General features: G+C 40.5%; 1 protein-coding gene across 2 annotated transcripts in view; it reads left to right on the forward strand.

The window, feature by feature from the left end:
* The window catches only part of wdr44 (WD repeat domain 44), a 135,751-nt gene that overhangs the window by 36,549 nt on the left and 80,684 nt on the right, over nt 1-18,518 (forward strand). For both annotated transcript variants that reach the window (XM_083784636.1, XM_083784635.1), the window contains exons 11-12: nt 1,119-1,202; nt 15,562-15,668. In XM_083784636.1, the coding sequence (XP_083640762.1) occupies nt 1,119-1,202; nt 15,562-15,668 (191 nt within the window). The remainder of the gene's footprint in view (nt 1-1,118; nt 1,203-15,561; nt 15,669-18,518) is intronic.

Genomic DNA, 18,518 nt, shown 5'->3' on the forward strand with positions numbered 1-18,518 from the left:
CCTGACCCCTAACCTCAACCCTCTGACCCTTCACATCATGAGGAGGACCAAGGAGTACATCACGTAGGTCATGACCCCTAACCCCTAACCCCTAGACCCTAACCCCTAACCTCAACCCATCTGACCCTCCACATCATGAGGAGGACCAAGGAGTACATCACGTAGGTTATGACCCCTAACCCCTGACCCCTAACCTCAACCCTCTGACCCTTCACATCATGAGGAGGACCAAGGAGTACATCACGTAGGTTATGACCCCTAACCCCTAACCCCTAGACCCTAACCCCTAACCTCAACCCTCTGACCCTTCACATCATGAGGAGGACCAAGGAGTACATCACGTAGGTTATGACCCCTAACCTCAACCCTCTGACCCTAACCCCTAGCCCCTAACCCCTAACCCCTAACCTCAACCCTCTGACCCTAACCCCTAACCCCTAACCCCTAACCCCTAACCCCTAACCTCAACCCTCTGACCCTAACCCCTAACCCCTAGCCCCTAACCCCTAACCCTTAACCTCAACCCTCTGACCCTAACCCCTAACCCCTAACCCCTAACCCCTAACCCTTAACCTCAACCCTCTGACCCTAACCCCTAACCCCTAACCCTTAACCTCAACCCTCTGACCCTAACCCCTAACCCCTAACCCCTAACCCCTAACCCTTAACCTCAACCCTCTGACCCTAACCCCTAACCCCTAGCCCCTAACCCCTAGCCCCTAACCCCTAACCTCAACCCTCTGACCCTTCACATCATGAGGAGGACCAAGGAGTACATCACGTAGGTTATGACCTCTAACCCCTAACCCCTAACCTCAACCCTCTGACCCTTCACATCATGAGGAGGACCAAGGAGTACATCACGTAGGTCATGACCCCTAACCCCTAACCCCTAACCTCAACCCTCTGACCCTTCACATCATGAGGAGGACCAAGGAGTACATCACGTAGGTTATGACCCCTAACCCCTAACCCCTACCTCCTAGTCCCTACCCCCTAGCCACTAACCCTACCCTACCCTATGATGCAGCTCAGTCAGATGCATTTTATTTTGAAGGAACGATGTATTTTATTTTGAAGGAGCGATGTAGCTCAGTCAGATGTATTTTATTTTGAAGGAGCGATGCAGCTCAGTCCGATGACGATGACAAGGCGTCGGCTCCTCTCTCCGACACGGACGGAGGAAAACTCAAGCAGAAAACGTAAGATTCTCATCTGTGTTGTTTTCCTCGACTAAAACTAAGGCGACAAAATGTCCGTCGACTGCCTTTTTTCACTGATGAAAACTGCATGAAAACTAATCTATATGATGACTAAAACTGAGACTAAATATATATGACGTTTAAGATGTTTCTGGTAGAATAAAGTTAACATGTTGTGTTTCAGGACTCAGTTTAAGGGGTTTCTGGTAGAATAAAGATCAGATGTTGTGTTTCAGGACTCAGTTTAAGGGGTTTCTGGTAGAATAAAGATCAGATGTTGTGTTCCAGGACTCAGTTTAAGGGGTTTCTGGTAGAATAAAGATAAGATGTTGTGTTTCAGGACTCAGTTTAAGGGGTTTCTGGTAGAATAAAGATCAGATAATGTGTTCCAGGACTCAGATTAAGGGGTTTCTGGTAGAATAAAGATCAGATGTTGTGTTTCAGGACTCAGTTTAAGGGGTTTCTGGTAGAATAAAGATCAGATGTTGTGTTTCAGGACTCAGTTTAAGGGGTTTCTGGTAGAATAAAGATAAGATGTTGTGTTCCAGGACTCAGTTTAAGGGGTTTCTGGTAGAATAAAGATCAGATGTTGTGTTCCAGGACTCAGTTTAAGGGGTTTCTGGTAGAATAAAGATAACATGTTGTGTTCCAGGACTCAGTTTAAGGGGTTTCTGGTAGAATAAAGATCAGATGTTGTGTTCCAGGACTCAGTTTAAGGGGTTTCTGGTAGAATAAAGATCAGATGTTGTGTTCCAGGACTCAGTTTAAGGGGTTTCTGGTAGAATAAAGATCAGATGTTGTGTTCCAGGACTCAGTTTAAGGGGTTTCTGGTAGAATAAAGATAATATGTTGTGTTTCAGGACTCAGTTTAAGGGGTTTCTGGTAGAATAAAGATAACATGTTGTGTTTCAGGACTCAGTTTAAGGGGTTTCTGGTAGAATAAAGATAACATGTTGTGTTCCAGGACTCAGTTTAAGGGGTTTCTGGTAGAATAAAGATCAGATGTTGTGTTCCAGGACTCAGTTTAAGGGGTTTCTGGTAGAATAAAGATAACATGTTGTGTTCCAGGACTCAGTTTAAGGGGTTTCTGGTAGAATAAAGATCAGATGTTGTGTTTCAGGACTCAGTTTAAGGGGTTTCTGGTAGAATAAAGATCAGATGTTGTGTTCCAGGACTCAGTTTAAGGGGTTTCTGGTAGAATAAAGATCAGATGTTGTGTTCCAGGACTCAGTTTAAGGGGTTTCTGGTAGAATAAAGATCAGATGTTGTGTTCCAGGACTCAGTTTAAGGGGTTTCTGGTAGAATAAAGATCAGATGTTGTGTTTCAGGACTCAGTTTAAGGGGTTTCTGGTAGAATAAAGATCAGATGTTGTGTTTTAGGACTCAGTTTAAGGGGTTTCTGGTAGAATAAAGATCAGATGTTGTGTTTCAGGACTCAGTTTAAGGGGTTTCTGGTAGAATAAAGATAACATGTTGTGTTCCAGGACTCAGTTTAAGGGGTTTCTGGTAGAATAAAGATCAGATGTTGTGTTCCAGGACTCAGTTTAAGGGGTTTCTGGTAGAATAAAGATAAGATGTTGTGTTTCAGGACTCAGTTTAAGGGGTTTCTGGTAGAATAAAGATCAGATGTTGTGTTCCAGGACTCCGTTTAAGGGGTTTCTGGTAGAATAAAGATCAGATGTTGTGTTTCAGGACTCAGTTTAAGGGGTTTCTGGTAGAATAAAGATCAGATGTTGTGTTTCAGGACTCAGTTTAAGGGGTTTCTGGTAGAATAAAGATCAGATGTTGTGTTCCAGGACTCAGTTTAAGGGGTTTCTGGTAGAATAAAGATAACATGTTGTGTTCCAGGACTCAGTTTAAGGGGTTTCTGGTAGAATAAAGATCAGATGTTGTGTTCCAGGACTCAGTTTAAGGGGTTTCTGGTAGAATAAAGATCAGATGTTGTGTTTCAGGACTCAGTTTAAGGGGTTTCTGGTAGAATAAAGATCAGATGTTGTGTTCCAGGACTCAGTTTAAGGGGTTTCTGGTAGAATAAAGATCAGATGTTGTGTTCCAGAACTCAGTTTAAGGGGTTTCTGGTAGAATAAAGATCAGATGTTGTGTTCCAGGACTCAGTTTAAGGGGTTTCTGGTAGAATAAAGATCAGATGTTGTGTTCCAGAACTCAGTTTAAGGGGTTTCTGGTAGAATAAAGATAAGATGTTGTGTTCCAGGACTCAGTTTAAGGGGTTTCTGGTAGAATAAAGATCAGATGTTGTGTTTCAGGACTCAGTTTAAGGGGTTTCTGGTAGAATAAAGATCAGATGTTGTGTTTCAGGACTCAGTTTAAGGGGTTTCTGGTAGAATAAAGATAACATGTTGTGTTCCAGGACTCAGTTTAAGGGGTTTCTGGTAGAATAAAGAGCAGATGTTGTGTTCCAGGACTCAGTTTAAGGGGTTTCTGGTAGAATAAAGATCAGATGTTGTGTTCCAGGACTCAGTTTAAGGGGTTTCTGGTAGAATAAAGATCAGATGTTGTGTTCCAGGACTCAGTTTAAGGGGTTTCTGGTAGAATAAAGATAAGATGTTGTGTTTCAGGACTCAGTTTAAGGGGTTTCTGGTAGAATAAAGATCAGATGTTGTGTTCCAGGACTCAGTTTAAGGGGTTTCTGGTAGAATAAAGATAAGATAATGTGTTCCAGGACTCAGTTTAAGGGGTTTCTGGTAGAATAAAGATCAGATGTTGTGTTCCAGGACTCAGTTTAAGGGGTTTCTGGTAGAATAAAGATCAGATGTTGTGTTTCAGGACTCAGTTTAAGGGGTTTCTGGTAGAATAAAGATCAGATGTTGTGTTTCAGGACTCAGTTTAAGGGGTTTCTGGTAGAATAAAGATCAGATGTTGTGTTCCAGGACTCAGTTTAAGGGGTTTCTGGTAGAATAAAGATCAGATGTTGTGTTCCAGGACTCAGTTTAAGGGGTTTCTGGTAGAATAAAGATCAGATGTTGTGTTTCAGGACTCAGTTTAAGGGGTTTCTGGTAGAATAAAGATCAGATGTTGTGTTTCAGGACTCAGTTTAAGGGGTTTCTGGTAGAATAAAGATCAGATGTTGTGTTCCAGGACTCAGTTTAAGGGGTTTCTGGTAGAATAAAGATCAGATGTTGTGTTTTAGGACTCAGTTTAAGGGGTTTCTGGTAGAATAAAGATAAGATAATGTGTTCCAGGACTCAGTTTAAGGGGTTTCTGGTAGAATAAAGATCAGATGTTGTGTTCCAGGACTCAGTTTAAGGGGTTTCTGGTAGAATAAAGATCAGATGTTGTGTTTCAGGACTCAGTTTAAGGGGTTTCTGGTAGAATAAAGATAAGATGTTGTGTTCCAGGACTCAGTTTAAGGGGTTTCTGGTAGAATAAAGATGACATGTTGTGTTTTAGGACTCAGTTTAAGGGGTTTCTGGTAGAATAAAGATCAGATGTTGTGTTTCAGGACTCAGTTTAAGGGGTTTCTGGTAGAATAAAGATCAGATGTTGTGTTTCAGGACTCAGTTTAAGGGGTTTCTGGTAGAATAAAGATCAGATGTTGTGTTCCATGACTCAGTTTAAGGGGTTTCTGGTAGAATAAAGATCAGATGTTGTGTTTCAGGACTCAGTTTAAGGGGTTTCTGGTAGAATAAAGATCAGATGTTGTGTTTCAGGACTCAGTTTAAGGGGTTTCTGGTAGAATAAAGATCAGATGTTGTGTTCCAGGACTCAGTTTAAGGGGTTTCTGGTAGAATAAAGATCAGATGTTGTGTTTTAGGACTCAGTTTAAGGGGTTTCTGGTAGAATAAAGATCAGATGTTGTGTTCCAGGACTCAGTTTAAGGGGTTTCTGGTAGAATAAAGATCAGATGTTGTGTTCCAGGACTCAGTTTAAGGGGTTTCTGGTAGAATAAAGATCAGATGTTGTGTTCCAGGACTCAGTTTAAGGGGTTTCTGGTAGAATAAAGATCAGATGTTGTGTTCCAGGACTCAGTTTAAGGGGTTTCTGGTAGAATAAAGATCAGATAATGTGTTTTAGGACTCAGTTTAAGGGGTTTCTGGTAGAATAAAGATCAGATGTTGTGTTCCAGGACTCAGTTTAAGGGGTTTCTGGTAGAATAAAGATCAGATGTTGTGTTTCAGGACTCAGTTTAAGGGGTTTCTGGTAGAATAAAGATCAGATGTTGTGTTTCAGGACTCAGTTTAAGGGGTTTCTGGTAGAATAAAGATCAGATGTTGTGTTTTAGGACTCAGTTTAAGGGGTTTCTGGTAGAATAAAGATTAGATGTTGTGTTCCAGGACTCAGTTTAAGGGGTTTCTGGTAGAATAAAGATCAGATGTTGTGTTCCAGGACTCAGTTTAAGGGGTTTCTGGTAGAATAAAGATCAGATGTTGTGTTCCAGGACTCAGTTTAAGGGGTTTCTGGTAGAATAAAGATCAGATGTTGTGTTCCAGGACTCAGTTTAAGGGGTTTCTGGTAGAATAAAGATCAGATGTTGTGTTCCAGGACTCAGTTTAAGGGGTTTCTGGTAGAATAAAGATCAGATGTTGTTCCAGGACTCAGTTTAAGGGGTTTCTGGTAGAATAAAGATCAGATGTTGTGTTTCAGGACTCAGTTTAAGGGGTTTCTGGTAGAATAAAGATCAGATGTTGTGTTCCAGGACTCAGTTTAAGGGGTTTCTGGTAGAATAAAGATCAGATAATGTGTTCCAGGACTCAGTTTAAGGGGTTTCTGGTAGAATAAAGATCAGATGTTGTGTTCCAGGACTCAGTTTAAGGGGTTTCTGGTAGAATAAAGATCAGATGTTGTTTTCCAGGACTCAGTTTAAGGGGTTTCTGGTAGAATAAAGATCAGATGTTGTGTTTTAGGACTCAGTTTAAGGGGTTTCTGGTAGAATAAAGATCAGATGTTGTGTTTCAGGACTCAGTTTAAGGGGTTTCTGGTAGAATAAAGATCAGATGTTGTGTTCCAGGACTCAGTTTAAGGGGTTTCTGGTAGAATAAAGATCAGATGTTGTGTTCCAGGACTCAGTTTAAGGGGTTTCTGGTAGAATAAAGATAAGATGTTGTGTTCCAGGACTCAGTTTAAGGGGTTTCTGGTAGAATAAAGATCAGATGTTGTGTTCCAGGACTCAGTTTAAGGGGTTTCTGGTAGAATAAAGATCAGATGTTGTGTTCCAGGACTCAGTTTAAGGGGTTTCTGGTAGAACAAAGATCAGATGTTGTGTTCCAGGACTCAGTTTAAGGGGTTTCTGGTAGAATAAAGATCAGATGTTGTGTTCCAGGACTCAGTTTAAGGGGTTTCTGGTAGAATAAAGATCAGATGTTGTGTTTCAGGACTCAGTTTAAGGGGTTTCTGGTAGAATAAAGATCACATGTTGTGTTTCAGGACTCAGTTTAAGGGGTTTCTGGTAGAATAAAGATCAGATGTTGTGTTTCAGGACTCAGTTTAAGGGGTTTCTGGTAGAATAAAGATCAGATGTTGTGTTCCAGGACTCAGTTTAAGGGGTTTCTGGTAGAATAAAGATAACATGTTGTGTTCCAGGACTCAGTTTAAGGGGTTTCTGGTAGAATAAAGATCAGATGTTGTGTTCCAGGACTCAGTTTAAGGGGTTTCTGGTAGAATAAAGATCAGATGTTGTGTTCCAGGACTCAGTTTAAGGGGTTTCTGGTAGAATAAAGATCAGATGTTGTGTTCCAGGACTCAGTTTAAGGGGTTTCTGGTAGAATAAAGATAATATGTTGTGTTTCAGGACTCAGTTTAAGGGGTTTCTGGTAGAATAAAGATAACATGTTGTGTTTCAGGACTCAGTTTAAGGGGTTTCTGGTAGAATAAAGATAACATGTTGTGTTCCAGGACTCAGTTTAAGGGGTTTCTGGTAGAATAAAGATCAGATGTTGTGTTCCAGGACTCAGTTTAAGGGGTTTCTGGTAGAATAAAGATAACATGTTGTGTTCCAGGACTCAGTTTAAGGGGTTTCTGGTAGAATAAAGATCAGATGTTGTGTTTCAGGACTCAGTTTAAGGGGTTTCTGGTAGAATAAAGATCAGATGTTGTGTTCCAGGACTCAGTTTAAGGGGTTTCTGGTAGAATAAAGATCAGATGTTGTGTTCCAGGACTCAGTTTAAGGGGTTTCTGGTAGAATAAAGATCAGATGTTGTGTTCCAGGACTCAGTTTAAGGGGTTTCTGGTAGAATAAAGATCAGATGTTGTGTTTCAGGACTCAGTTTAAGGGGTTTCTGGTAGAATAAAGATCAGATGTTGTGTTTTAGGACTCAGTTTAAGGGGTTTCTGGTAGAATAAAGATCAGATGTTGTGTTTCAGGACTCAGTTTAAGGGGTTTCTGGTAGAATAAAGATAACATGTTGTGTTCCAGGACTCAGTTTAAGGGGTTTCTGGTAGAATAAAGATCAGATGTTGTGTTCCAGGACTCAGTTTAAGGGGTTTCTGGTAGAATAAAGATAAGATGTTGTGTTTCAGGACTCAGTTTAAGGGGTTTCTGGTAGAATAAAGATCAGATGTTGTGTTCCAGGACTCCGTTTAAGGGGTTTCTGGTAGAATAAAGATCAGATGTTGTGTTTCAGGACTCAGTTTAAGGGGTTTCTGGTAGAATAAAGATCAGATGTTGTGTTTCAGGACTCAGTTTAAGGGGTTTCTGGTAGAATAAAGATCAGATGTTGTGTTCCAGGACTCAGTTTAAGGGGTTTCTGGTAGAATAAAGATAACATGTTGTGTTCCAGGACTCAGTTTAAGGGGTTTCTGGTAGAATAAAGATCAGATGTTGTGTTCCAGGACTCAGTTTAAGGGGTTTCTGGTAGAATAAAGATCAGATGTTGTGTTTCAGGACTCAGTTTAAGGGGTTTCTGGTAGAATAAAGATCAGATGTTGTGTTCCAGGACTCAGTTTAAGGGGTTTCTGGTAGAATAAAGATCAGATGTTGTGTTCCAGAACTCAGTTTAAGGGGTTTCTGGTAGAATAAAGATCAGATGTTGTGTTCCAGGACTCAGTTTAAGGGGTTTCTGGTAGAATAAAGATCAGATGTTGTGTTCCAGAACTCAGTTTAAGGGGTTTCTGGTAGAATAAAGATCAGATGTTGTGTTCCAGGACTCAGTTTAAGGGGTTTCTGGTAGAATAAAGATCAGATAATGTGTTTCAGGACTCAGTTTAAGGGGTTTCTGGTAGAATAAAGATCAGATGTTGTGTTTCAGGACTCAGTTTAAGGGGTTTCTGGTAGAATAAAGATCAGATGTTGTGTTTCAGGACTCAGTTTAAGGGGTTTCTGGTAGAATAAAGATAACATGTTGTGTTCCAGGACTCAGTTTAAGGGGTTTCTGGTAGAATAAAGAGCAGATGTTGTGTTCCAGGACTCAGTTTAAGGGGTTTCTGGTAGAATAAAGATCAGATGTTGTGTTCCAGGACTCAGTTTAAGGGGTTTCTGGTAGAATAAAGATCAGATGTTGTGTTCCAGGACTCAGTTTAAGGGGTTTCTGGTAGAATAAAGATAAGATGTTGTGTTTCAGGACTCAGTTTAAGGGGTTTCTGGTAGAATAAAGATCAGATGTTGTGTTCCAGGACTCAGTTTAAGGGGTTTCTGGTAGAATAAAGATAAGATAATGTGTTCCAGGACTCAGTTTAAGGGGTTTCTGGTAGAATAAAGATCAGATGTTGTGTTCCAGGACTCAGTTTAAGGGGTTTCTGGTAGAATAAAGATCAGATGTTGTGTTTCAGGACTCAGTTTAAGGGGTTTCTGGTAGAATAAAGATCAGATGTTGTGTTTCAGGACTCAGTTTAAGGGGTTTCTGGTAGAATAAAGATCAGATGTTGTGTTCCAGGACTCAGTTTAAGGGGTTTCTGGTAGAATAAAGATCAGATGTTGTGTTCCAGGACTCAGTTTAAGGGGTTTCTGGTAGAATAAAGATCAGATGTTGTGTTTCAGGACTCAGTTTAAGGGGTTTCTGGTAGAATAAAGATCAGATGTTGTGTTTCAGGACTCAGTTTAAGGGGTTTCTGGTAGAATAAAGATCAGATGTTGTGTTCCAGGACTCAGTTTAAGGGGTTTCTGGTAGAATAAAGATCAGATGTTGTGTTTTAGGACTCAGTTTAAGGGGTTTCTGGTAGAATAAAGATAAGATAATGTGTTCCAGGACTCAGTTTAAGGGGTTTCTGGTAGAATAAAGATCAGATGTTGTGTTCCAGGACTCAGTTTAAGGGGTTTCTGGTAGAATAAAGATCAGATGTTGTGTTTCAGGACTCAGTTTAAGGGGTTTCTGGTAGAATAAAGATAAGATGTTGTGTTCCAGGACTCAGTTTAAGGGGTTTCTGGTAGAATAAAGATGACATGTTGTGTTTTAGGACTCAGTTTAAGGGGTTTCTGGTAGAATAAAGATCAGATGTTGTGTTTCAGGACTCAGTTTAAGGGGTTTCTGGTAGAATAAAGATCAGATGTTGTGTTTCAGGACTCAGTTTAAGGGGTTTCTGGTAGAATAAAGATCAGATGTTGTGTTCCATGACTCAGTTTAAGGGGTTTCTGGTAGAATAAAGATCAGATGTTGTGTTTCAGGACTCAGTTTAAGGGGTTTCTGGTAGAATAAAGATCAGATGTTGTGTTTCAGGACTCAGTTTAAGGGGTTTCTGGTAGAATAAAGATCAGATGTTGTGTTCCAGGACTCAGTTTAAGGGGTTTCTGGTAGAATAAAGATCAGATGTTGTGTTTTAGGACTCAGTTTAAGGGGTTTCTGGTAGAATAAAGATCAGATGTTGTGTTCCAGGACTCAGTTTAAGGGGTTTCTGGTAGAATAAAGATCAGATGTTGTGTTCCAGGACTCAGTTTAAGGGGTTTCTGGTAGAATAAAGATCAGATGTTGTGTTCCAGGACTCAGTTTAAGGGGTTTCTGGTAGAATAAAGATCAGATGTTGTGTTCCAGGACTCAGTTTAAGGGGTTTCTGGTAGAATAAAGATCAGATAATGTGTTTTAGGACTCAGTTTAAGGGGTTTCTGGTAGAATAAAGATCAGATGTTGTGTTCCAGGACTCAGTTTAAGGGGTTTCTGGTAGAATAAAGATCAGATGTTGTGTTTCAGGACTCAGTTTAAGGGGTTTCTGGTAGAATAAAGATCAGATGTTGTGTTTCAGGACTCAGTTTAAGGGGTTTCTGGTAGAATAAAGATCAGATGTTGTGTTTTAGGACTCAGTTTAAGGGGTTTCTGGTAGAATAAAGATTAGATGTTGTGTTCCAGGACTCAGTTTAAGGGGTTTCTGGTAGAATAAAGATCAGATGTTGTGTTCCAGGACTCAGTTTAAGGGGTTTCTGGTAGAATAAAGATCAGATGTTGTGTTCCAGGACTCAGTTTAAGGGGTTTCTGGTAGAATAAAGATCAGATGTTGTGTTCCAGGACTCAGTTTAAGGGGTTTCTGGTAGAATAAAGATCAGATGTTGTTCCAGGACTCAGTTTAAGGGGTTTCTGGTAGAATAAAGATCAGATGTTGTGTTTCAGGACTCAGTTTAAGGGGTTTCTGGTAGAATAAAGATCAGATGTTGTGTTCCAGGACTCAGTTTAAGGGGTTTCTGGTAGAATAAAGATCAGATAATGTGTTCCAGGACTCAGTTTAAGGGGTTTCTGGTAGAATAAAGATCAGATGTTGTGTTCCAGGACTCAGTTTAAGGGGTTTCTGGTAGAATAAAGATCAGATGTTGTTTTCCAGGACTCAGTTTAAGGGGTTTCTGGTAGAATAAAGATCAGATGTTGTGTTTTAGGACTCAGTTTAAGGGGTTTCTGGTAGAATAAAGATCAGATGTTGTGTTTCAGGACTCAGTTTAAGGGGTTTCTGGTAGAATAAAGATCAGATGTTGTGTTCCAGGACTCAGTTTAAGGGGTTTCTGGTAGAATAAAGATCAGATGTTGTGTTCCAGGACTCAGTTTAAGGGGTTTCTGGTAGAATAAAGATAAGATGTTGTGTTCCAGGACTCAGTTTAAGGGGTTTCTGGTAGAATAAAGATCAGATGTTGTGTTCCAGGACTCAGTTTAAGGGGTTTCTGGTAGAATAAAGATCAGATGTTGTGTTCCAGGACTCAGTTTAAGGGGTTTCTGGTAGAACAAAGATCAGATGTTGTGTTCCAGGACTCAGTTTAAGGGGTTTCTGGTAGAATAAAGATCAGATGTTGTGTTCCAGGACTCAGTTTAAGGGGTTTCTGGTAGAATAAAGATCAGATGTTGTGTTTCAGGACTCAGTTTAAGGGGTTTCTGGTAGAATAAAGATCACATGTTGTGTTTCAGGACTCAGTTTAAGGGGTTTCTGGTAGAATAAAGATCAGATGTTGTGTTTCAGGACTCAGTTTAAGGGGTTTCTGGTAGAATAAAGATCAGATGTTGTGTTCCAGGACTCAGTTTAAGGGGTTTCTGGTAGAATAAAGATCAGATGTTGTGTTTTAGGACTCAGTTTAAGGGGTTTCTGGTAGAATAAAGATAAGATGTTGTGTTTCAGGACTCAGTTTAAAGGGTTTCTGGTAGAATAAAGATCAGATGTTGTGTTCCAGGACTCAGTTTAAGGGGTTTCTGGTAGAATAAAGATCAGATGTTGTGTTCCAGGACTCAGTTTAAGGGGTTTCTGGTAGAATAAAGATCATATGTTGTGTTCCAGGACTCAGTTTAAGGGGTTTCTGGTAGAATAAAGATCAGATGTTGTGTTCCAGGACTCAGTTTAAGGGGTTTCTGGTAGAATAAAGATAACATGTTGTGTTTCAGGACTCAGTTTAAGGGGTTTCTGGTAGAATAAAGATCAGATGTTGTGTTTCAGGACTCAGTTTAAGGGGTTTCTGGTAGAATAAAGATCAGATGTTGTGTTCCAGGACTCAGTTTAAGGGGTTTCTGGTAGAATAAAGATCAGATGTTGTGTTCCAGGACTCAGTTTAAGGGGTTTCTGGTAGAATAAAGATCAGATGTTGTGTTTCAGGACTCAGTTTAAGGGGTTTCTGGTAGAATAAAGATCAGATGTTGTGTTCCAGGACTCAGTTTAAGGGGTTTCTGGTAGAATAAAGATCAGATGTTGTGTTTCAGGACTCAGTTTAAGGGGTTTCTGGTAGAATAAAGATCAGATGTTGTGTTCCAGGACTCAGTTTAAGGGGTTTCTGGTAGAATAAAGATCAGATGTTGTTCCAGGACTCAGTTTAAGGGGTTTCTGGTAGAATAAAGTTAACATGTTGTGTTCCAGGACTCAGTTTAAGGGGTTTCTGGTAGAATAAAGATCAGATGTTGTGTTTCAGGACTCAGTTTAAGGGGTTTCTGGTAGAATAAAGATAACATGTTGTGTTCCAGGACTCAGTTTAAGGGGTTTCTGGTAGAATAAAGATCAGATGTTGTGTTCCAGGACTCAGTTTAAGGGGTTTCTGGTAGAATAAAGATAACATGTTGTGTTCCAGGACTCAGTTTAAGGGGTTTCTGGTAGAATAAAGATCAGATGTTGTTCCAGGACTCAGTTTAAGGGGTTTCTGGTAGAATAAAGATAACATGTTGTGTTCCAGGACTCAGTTTAAGGGGTTTCTGGTAGAATAAAGATCAGATGTTGTGTTCCAGGACTCAGTTTAAGGGGTTTCTGGTAGAATAAAGTTAACATGTTGTGTTCCAGGACTCAGTTTAAGGGGTTTCTGGTAGAATAAAGATAACATGTTGTGTTCCAGGACTCAGTTTAAGGGGTTTCTGGTAGAATAAAGATCAGATGTTGTTCCAGGACTCAGTTTAAGGGGTTTCTGGTAGAATAAAGATAACATGTTGTGTTCCAGGACTCAGTTTAAGGGGTTTCTGGTAGAATAAAGATCAGATGTTGTGTTCCAGGACTCAGTTTAAGGGGTTTCTGGTAGAATAAAGATCAGATGTTGTGTTCCAGGACTCAGTTTAAGGGGTTTCTGGTAGAATAAAGATCAGATGTTGTGTTCCAGGACTCAGATTAAGGGGTTTCTGGTAGAATAAAGATCAGATGTTGTGTTCCAGGACTCAGTTTAAGGGGTTTCTGGTAGAATAAAGATAACATGTTGTGTTCCAGGACTCAGTTTAAGGGGTTTCTGGTAGAATAAAGATAACATGTTGTGTTTCAGGACTCAGTTTAAGGGGTTTCTGGTAGAATAAAGATCAGATGTTGTGTTCCAGGACTCAGTTTAAGGGGTTTCTGGTAGAATAAAGATCAGATGTTGTGTTCCAGGACTCAGTTTAAGGGGTTTCTGGTAGAATAAAGATCAGATGTTGTGTTCCAGGACTCAGTTTAAGGGGTTTCTGGTAGAATAAAGATAACATGTTGTGTTCCAGGACTCAGTTTAAGGGGTTTCTGGTAGAATAAAGATAAGATGTTGTGTTTCAGGACTCAGTTTAAGGGGTTTCTGGTAGAATAAAGATCAGATGTTGTGTTTCAGGACTCAGTTTAAGGGGTTTCTGGTAGAATAAAGATCAGATGTTGTGTTCCAGGACTCAGTTTAAGGGGTTTCTGGTAGAATAAAGATCAGATGTTGTGTTCCAGGACTCAGTTTAAGGGGTTTCTGGTAGAATAAAGATCAGATGTTGTGTTCCAGGACTCAGTTTAAGGGGTTTCTGGTAGAATAAAGATCAGATGTTGTGTTCCAGGACTCAGTTTAAGGGGTTTCTGGTAGAATAAAGATCAGATGTTGTGTTTCAGGACTCAGTTTAAGGGGTTTCTGGTAGAATAAAGATCAGATGTTGTGTTTCAGGACTCAGTTTAAGGGGTTTCTGGTAGAATAAAGATCAGATGTTGTGTTCCAGGACTCAGTTTAAGGGGTTTCTGGTAGAATAAAGATCAGATGTTGTGTTCCAGGACTCAGTTTAAGGGGTTTCTGGTAGAATAAAGATCAGATGTTGTGTTCCAGGACTCAGTTTAAGGGGTTTCTGGTAGAATAAAGATCAGATGTTGTGTTTCAGGACTCAGTTTAAGGGGTTTCTGGTAGAATAAAGATCAGATGTTGTGTTCCAGGACTCAGTTTAAGGGGTTTCTGGTAGAATAAAGATCAGATGTTGTGTTCCAGGACTCAGTTTAAGGGGTTTCTGGTAGAATAAAGATCAGATGTTGTGTTCCAGGACTCAGTTTAAGGGGTTTCTGGTAGAATAAAGATCAGATAATGTGTTCCAGGACTCAGTTTAAGGGGTTTCTGGTAGAATAAAGATCAGATGTTGTGTTCCAGGACTCAGTTTAAGGGGTTTCTGGTAGAATAAAGATCAGATGTTGTGTTCCAGGACTCAGTTTAAGGGGTTTCTGGTGTAATAAAGATCAGATGTTGTGTTCCAGGACTCAGTTTAAGGGGTTTCTGGTGTAATAAAGATCAGATGTTGTGTTCCAGGACTCAGTTTAAGGGGTTTCTGGTAGAATAAAGATAAGATAATGTGTTCCAGGACTCAGTTTAAGGGGTTTCTGGTAGAATAAAGATCAGATGTTGTGTTTCAGGACTCAGTTTAAGGGGTTTCTGGTAGAATAAAGATCAGATGTTGTGTTTCAGGACTCAGTTTAAGGGGTTTCTGGTAGAATAAAGATCAGATGTTGTGTTCCAGGACTCAGTTTAAGGGGTTTCTGGTAGAATAAAGATCAGATAATGTGTTCCAGGACTCAGTTTAAGGGGTTTCTGGTAGAATAAAGATCAGATGTTGTGTTTCAGGACTCAGTTTAAGGGGTTTCTGGTAGAATAAAGATCAGATGTTGTGTTTCAGGACTCAGTTTAACACATTTAGTACAGGAAGTGCCTTCAAAATAAAGGCTATAGAGTGCCAGAGTTGTCTGATCGCTTTTACTTTGAAAGCCATGAAACAGGAAACGCTTGCCTAAAAAAGTTGACTTTACAAAGGGACCTCACATCCCCGATCATCTTAATATATTGTTTTACGCTCCAAAAAGCATTCATATTTTGCGGGAGAGACGGATGAGGAGCAGAAATGAAGCGCCAGCATATCGATCCATTCATCACCGCGGAGAGCGCCCTGGATTAGGAGATACGAGTCATTCTTTCCGCCGCGCTAACATGGGAGTCAATGACAAGCTAATAGTTGCACTGAGCGTTAGCATACGGCAAGCGAAAAGCGAAATGCCAAAAAAAAGAATAGGAAAATTTCTGAATATTCTTATCTCGCCCCGCGTCGCTGGGACGTCGCTAGGACGTCCTCACACGTCAATAGTACTAATATTTCGGGATCCTTATGACGTTCTCAGACGTCCTATGTATAGAATCTGTTAAGGGGTTTCTGGTAGAATAAAGATCAGATAATGTGTTTCAGGACTCAGTTTAAGGGGTTTCTGGTAGAATAAAGATCAGATGTTGTGTTTCAGGACTCAGTTTAAGAGGTTTCTGGTAGAATAAAGATAAGATAATGTGTTTCAGGACTCAGTTTAAGAAGTTCCTGGGGAAGTCGGTGAAGAGAGCCAAACACCTGGCCGAGGAGTACGGAGAGAAGGCCGTCAACAAGGTGAAGAGCGTCCGAGATGAAGGTGAGGAGCGCTCATTATTATAACCTTATGAAGATCTAAATCTAGAATTACAAGACCTACACGCTGACCTACAGACAGCCAGCTCAGAGTGTAAGTGTATTTATTAGGGGTGTAACGATACATTTTTTTGACAATACGATACATGGTTGACGATACGATACATGGTTGACGATACGATTCAATGATTTGAAATCGATACAGTAACTATTTAAAGGTATATTCAGTGATTTCACTCAAAAAACCTTAGGTTTCGTTTTTGGCTGTGGGACCCAGCCTTTCGTCCAATCAGGATAGAGAGTCAAAAACGAAACCTAAGGTTTTTTGACCCCCAGGGGTTAACTGGGGACAGGGAGGAACTCCTTATATGGCCAGCACACTCTATAGTAGGGAGGATTATCACAACAAAACAAAAAAATAAGTGATATTTGAATTAACACATTGACTGCCATTGCCAAAGATCTTTGTCAATTGAAGCCTAATTTTGATACTGACGCTGTCCGCCATTGACAAAGATCTTTGTCAATTGAAGCCTAATTTTGATACTGACGCTGTCCGCCATTGACAAAGATCTTTGTCAATTGAAGCCTAATTTTGATACCGACGCTGTCCGCCATTGACAAAGATCTTTGTCAATTGCACTTTTACAGTGCATTCGGTCGAGCGACCCATAATGCTAGTCACGTTAGCCTGTTAGCTAGCTGTGTTGTTAGCACAACACTGGATCGTCCATCTTAGATCGCCTATCCATTTCTTTCAACTGCTTTCTACTGCTAACTGACAGGAAATGGCGGCTTTTCAAAATAAGAGCTCAAAAAAAAAAAAATGCTGGCAGTAATTAGATCCAAATTTTTCAATAAATGCTGGCAGTAATTAGATCCTAATTTTTCAATAAATGGTAGCAGTAAATGTGAAATCACTGAATATACCTTTAAAGTGCTCAGTGTGTAAGTGTATTTATACGTCTGTAGAAACATCGTCTCTCCATAATGTTAACTCCACACATTTATTTTATCTTTAACCGTTTCTCTCCTTCGCTGCTCAGCCTCGTTACCTCGAACCCCCGACCAGCCCCGGCGCAAAGGGCCAGGTCGTTACCTCCTCTTTTATATCGGCACATTTCCATAGACAATCAATCAATCAATCAATCAATCAATCAATCAATCTATGTATTGATGTATTCCTTGTGTACTGACATGTGTGTTTGTGTCATCCTTCACTGCGATGCACCTCCTGGATCAATAAAGGTCTATCTGTTCATTTTATGCAGTGGTTTTCAACCCTATTCATTTCAAGGTCCATTTATTCATTCAGCGCTCTAAGCAGAGCGCTTGTGTACAAATGGACCCGTACGGGTCCACTGGTTTATAATATGTTTTGAGCACCTCCTATGTACAGCTTTGTGTGACTGTAATAATGTATGAGCATGGAATGTGCTCAGCTGATTGGCCAGGCACCGGAATGTGCTCAGCTGATTGGCCAGACACCGGAATGTGATGTATGATGATAAGAGTGCCGCTCACTTCACAGAGGTGTGATTTTTACCCGTATTGTGCCGAATATAAGAGGACTCTAAAAACACAGGCCTTCTATTGAAGACAATAGAAAAACAGGCCTTCTTTTGAAGACAATAGAAAAACACAGTCCTTCTATTAAAGACAATAGAAAAACACAGTCTCATATTCAGGACAATAACGGTATTTGTTTTTGAGTTCTGCTTCTCCACAGCTGCTGCTTAAGTAGTTCCGGTCATTTTGGTTTGTGGAGGTCACCGATACAAAATAAATTAATCCACAAAACTAGCACTAGTTTTGGGCTGGACAGGACTGGACTGGGCAGAGGTCAAAGTTGAACCAAAGTTGCGCAATATAGTAGAAATAATACAACAATACAACATTTGTATTGTCTGTGACCTGTTCTACTGACATAAACCTGATGGTCAGTCTGTGACCTGATGGTCAGTATAGCCTATGGGCTATAGTTCCACACATTGGAACTATCCCATTGAGACAAAGTGGGGTGCTATGGGCTATAGTTCCACACATTGGAACTATCCCATTGAGACAAAGCTGGGTGCTATGGGCTATAGTTCCACACATTGGAACTATTCCATTGAGACAAAGTGGGGTGCTATGGGCTATAGTTCCAAACATTGGAACTATCCCACTGAGACAAAGTGGGGTGCTATGGGCTATAGTTCCAAACATTGGAACTATCCCATTGAGACAAAGCTGGGTGCCTATGGGCTATAGTTCCACACATTGGAACTATCCCATTGAGACAAAGTGGGGTGCTATGGGCTATAGTTCCAAACATTGGAACTATCCCACTGAGACAAAGCGGGGTGCTATGGGCTATAGTTCCAAACATTGGAACTATCCCATTGAGACAAAGTGGGATGCTATGGGCTATATAGTTCCAAACATTGGAACTATCCCATTGAGACAAAGCAGGGTGCTATGGGCTATAGTTCCAAACATTGGAACTATCCCACTGAGACAAAGCGGGGTGCTATGGGCTATAGTTCCAAACATTGGAACTATCCCATTGAGACAAAGTGGGATGCTATGGGCTATATAGTTCCAAACATTGGAACTATCCCATTGAGACGAAGCAGGGTGCTATGGGCTATAGTTCCACACATTGGAACTATCCCATTGAGATAGAATGAGCACTTCCGCATTCCATTCCATCGTTACAGTGGAATAAAGGAAAGGAAAGGTACTATGTTTACCCAGGGTAACTGGACTAGAACTTGTTTACAGCCAGGCCCTGCTCATAGAACATTTCATGGTAGGGGTTCAATGCCTTGCCCAAGGGCACTTCAGCGGGGATACAAACTATCGACCTTCC

The sequence above is a fragment of the Protomyctophum parallelum genome (genome assembly GCF_964188405.1).
Source record: "Protomyctophum parallelum genome assembly, chromosome: 1".
NCBI classification, from domain to species: domain Eukaryota; kingdom Metazoa; phylum Chordata; class Actinopteri; order Myctophiformes; family Myctophidae; genus Protomyctophum; species Protomyctophum parallelum.